Raw genomic sequence first — 3,170 nt, 5'->3', positions numbered from 1 at the left:
AACATTGTTCACTTATCTTTATGCAATTTTAAATTTAAAAAAATAAGTTTTTATCATGATTAATCACAACCGTTTATTGAAAGATTGAATGGCCAAGATCGGTTAACAAAGTTAACAHAAAAWYTTTGGTTAACATTTGATCTTACCCCTATATATATATAACTATAGATTCAGTTGAGAAGTATAGAAGTGTTTATAGCCTTTCATCTGTTCAAGATTTATAGTTTTGACTGTGAAGGACCGGATAATTCCTCGCATGGTGTGCATAAGATAGATAGGTAGTTTGTAACTTTTACAATATGGGGCAAAACAAGTGAATATGTGAACCCATGTGATTCCAATATGAACTATATGTTCATATGTAAACCCGTGTATATTCACATATGAACCCGTGTGATTCATATATGAACAAATTAATTGATTCACATATGAACTAATTAACTGGTTCACATATGAACTATGGGTTCATATAATGCCCTTATGAGTTCACATGTGCACTTGTTTGTCGCCTATTCGTAAAAGTTACGAAACTATCCCACTATTTTTCATTTGATCAGCAAAGCCGCAAATTATGATAGTATAAATTTGACAAATACCAAGCTGTGAAAAAGACAAAATAAACATACCCTGTTGAATTATTGTCACAAATTGAAAGAAATCATTTTTTTATTAACCTGAATAGGATCCTATACGAGAAAGTGATCATTTTATATAATAGTTCCAGTTTCAATTCCGATTCCAATAATCCATCATGTCTTAATAATTTTGATAAAGACGTCTAGAAAGATAACCACTTTTCCAAATGAAGGGATAAAAAAAAGTCACGTGGAACTATCAACTTAAGAAAAATCTTCTAAGCAGAGATTGCGTTCATGTATAAAATAACATCATCTAATCTAAACTTTTTGTGTTCTGTGTACCTTCTTGTGTTCTGTACATTTGAGACATGGAGAGAGTGGAGGGACTTCTTTTTTATGCCTCGGTAGAAGGAAATGTAACCCTCTTGCAAATATTGCTTCAAGAAGATCCATTGATTCTTGATAGAGTTACTGTAAACCGTAGTGACAACATGCCTGTACACGTGGCGTCAATGCTTGGACATTTCGACTTTGTCAACGAGATCCTAAGTCGAAAGCCGCAGCTTGCCGGAGAGTCTGATTCACAAAGACGCTTGCCCCTTCATATAGCATCTGCAAAGGGGCACGTGGAAATAGTTAAGGCGTTGTTATCGGCTTACCCTGAGACGTGCCTTGCACGTGATAGTGATGGGAGAAACCCTCTCCATCTTGCAGCCATTAAAGGACGTTATGAAGTTGTGAAAGAGCTGCTGCAAGCTCAACCACATGCAGCTAGGGCCATGGTGGAGCAGGAGACCATCTTGCACTTGTGTGTGAAGCATAACCAGCTGGAGGTTTTGAAGTTGTTGGTGGAGAGTTTGGGTGATCATGAGTTTGTAAACTCTAAGGATGGTGATGGCAATAATATACTACACCTAGCTGTGGCCGACAAACAAATTGAGGTATTTATACTAATATTTTTTCCATCATATATATATATATATATGTAATTATATATATATATATGTATTATAATTCTTGGGAAAAAGATTGCCTTTTTATTTCGTACTCGCAAGATTTGTTTATCGATTATGACTAATTCATTATTTTGAATATTTGTTAGACCATAAACTTCTTGCTACTTAATACAACAATAGAAGTGAATGCATCAAACACAAATAGGGAAACATCTATGGATATATTGGCTCAAGGTCCAAAAGATGTGAAAGATAGACAAATCATACGATCCCTAACACGAGCAGATGCTGTTGAGCCAGAAACAGAAGGTTTGATAGAAAAAATTCCTCAAAAATGGATAAGCAAAATGAGTTCAGATAATAAGAACCTGTTCCCGCCTATTAGCCAAAAGAATAGAGAAGACTGGTTGTACAAGAAGCGAGACACTTTGATGGTTGTGGCATCATTCATAGCAACCATGGCCTTTCAAGTAGGTACTAATCCTCCGAGTGGTGTTTGGCATCATCCAGTTTTACACCATATCTTTCTGATTAGCAACACGGTGGGTTTTCTTTCGACTCTTAGCATCATCTTGTTGCTTATTAGTGGATTGCATTTCTCGAAGCATCGTGGACATGTTTCCACAGGGATTATGATAGTTATCATGTGGATTGCTACCACGTCGATGTCAATCACTTATTATGTTTCCATAACGGTTACAACACCACTACATCAGGCTAAGACAATTAGACCTCTGTCAGTTATCATTGTGTTTGTGTGGATAGGGTTGATGACTCTTGTGGTTGGGCGATACATGCTTCTGCTGATGGCAATAACAAAGAAGATCATAAAGCTTAGCTACCGACGGTCCCCCGAAACTACTAAAAACCTCAACCGGTCCCGGTTTTCGGTCCCATAACCGGTCCCGGTCCCGGTCCCGGGCCGGTCCTTTGTCGGTCCCGGTCCCGGTCCTCCGTTAAGTCTAATCGTCATAAACGATGTTCAAATTTATGTATCTTGTAAAATATTTAGCCGTTCAAGTCTTAAATTTGTGTGTATTTCCTCACAAGAGGAAAAAAACCTTTGTTATTGATGGTTATTTCAGCATGCAGTGATTAAATAAGAAGAACTGAATTCTGTCATTTCTTTATTTAAACCTCTATACTTGTATTTACAGCAAATTTATCTGCCATCGTTAACCACCATATTTGCTATTCTCACCCTCCCTCTGACACGCCATCACCCTCTCAAAGCCTCAACTCTCACCATTGAAGATCCACAAAACTAGAGAGAGAAGGAGAGTAGAGAGAGAGAGAGAGAGAGCTAGTTATTCCACTTAAACTATTTGTTGCACAATAATGAAATATAGTACGTGCATAACGAAAGTTGAGATGCAGGTGTAGAAATCAAAGTGTAAAGATAGTGTTGGTTTATACGTCAACAAGTTGCTCATAGAAAAAACATAGTGAACCATGAGGGATCTGAATAAGACCATGTCCCCAATGAAATATGAAGATCTCTCATTCTCCCTCCCTCCCTCTCTCTAGTTTGTTGATGAAGAACTGAATTGGTTTCTAAATATGTAGCAACAACATTATTGTTATAAATAATTATAAGCCAGACTTTAGTAATATTAATGGCACTTAAATAACCGTT

General features: G+C 37.0%; 1 protein-coding gene across 1 annotated transcript; it reads left to right on the top strand.

The window, feature by feature from the left end:
• The first annotated feature begins 873 nt into the window (after positions 1 to 873).
• On the top strand, positions 874 to 2,645 carry LOC112502759 (ankyrin repeat-containing protein ITN1-like). Its single transcript, XM_025106754.1, has 2 exons — positions 874 to 1,519; positions 1,681 to 2,645. Exons 1-2 carry the CDS (start codon positions 947 to 949, stop codon positions 2,431 to 2,433), a joined length of 1,326 nt encoding a protein of 441 aa, XP_024962522.1. The 5' UTR covers positions 874 to 946; the 3' UTR covers positions 2,434 to 2,645.
• The last annotated feature ends 525 nt before the right edge of the window (positions 2,646 to 3,170 follow it).

Source organism: Cynara cardunculus, unplaced genomic scaffold, assembly GCF_001531365.2.
Source record: "Cynara cardunculus var. scolymus isolate 2C unplaced genomic scaffold, CcrdV1 Un_Scaffold_1876, whole genome shotgun sequence".
NCBI classification, from domain to species: Eukaryota; Viridiplantae; Streptophyta; class Magnoliopsida; order Asterales; family Asteraceae; genus Cynara; species Cynara cardunculus.
This window is presented reverse-complemented; position numbering and strand designations above follow the sequence as displayed.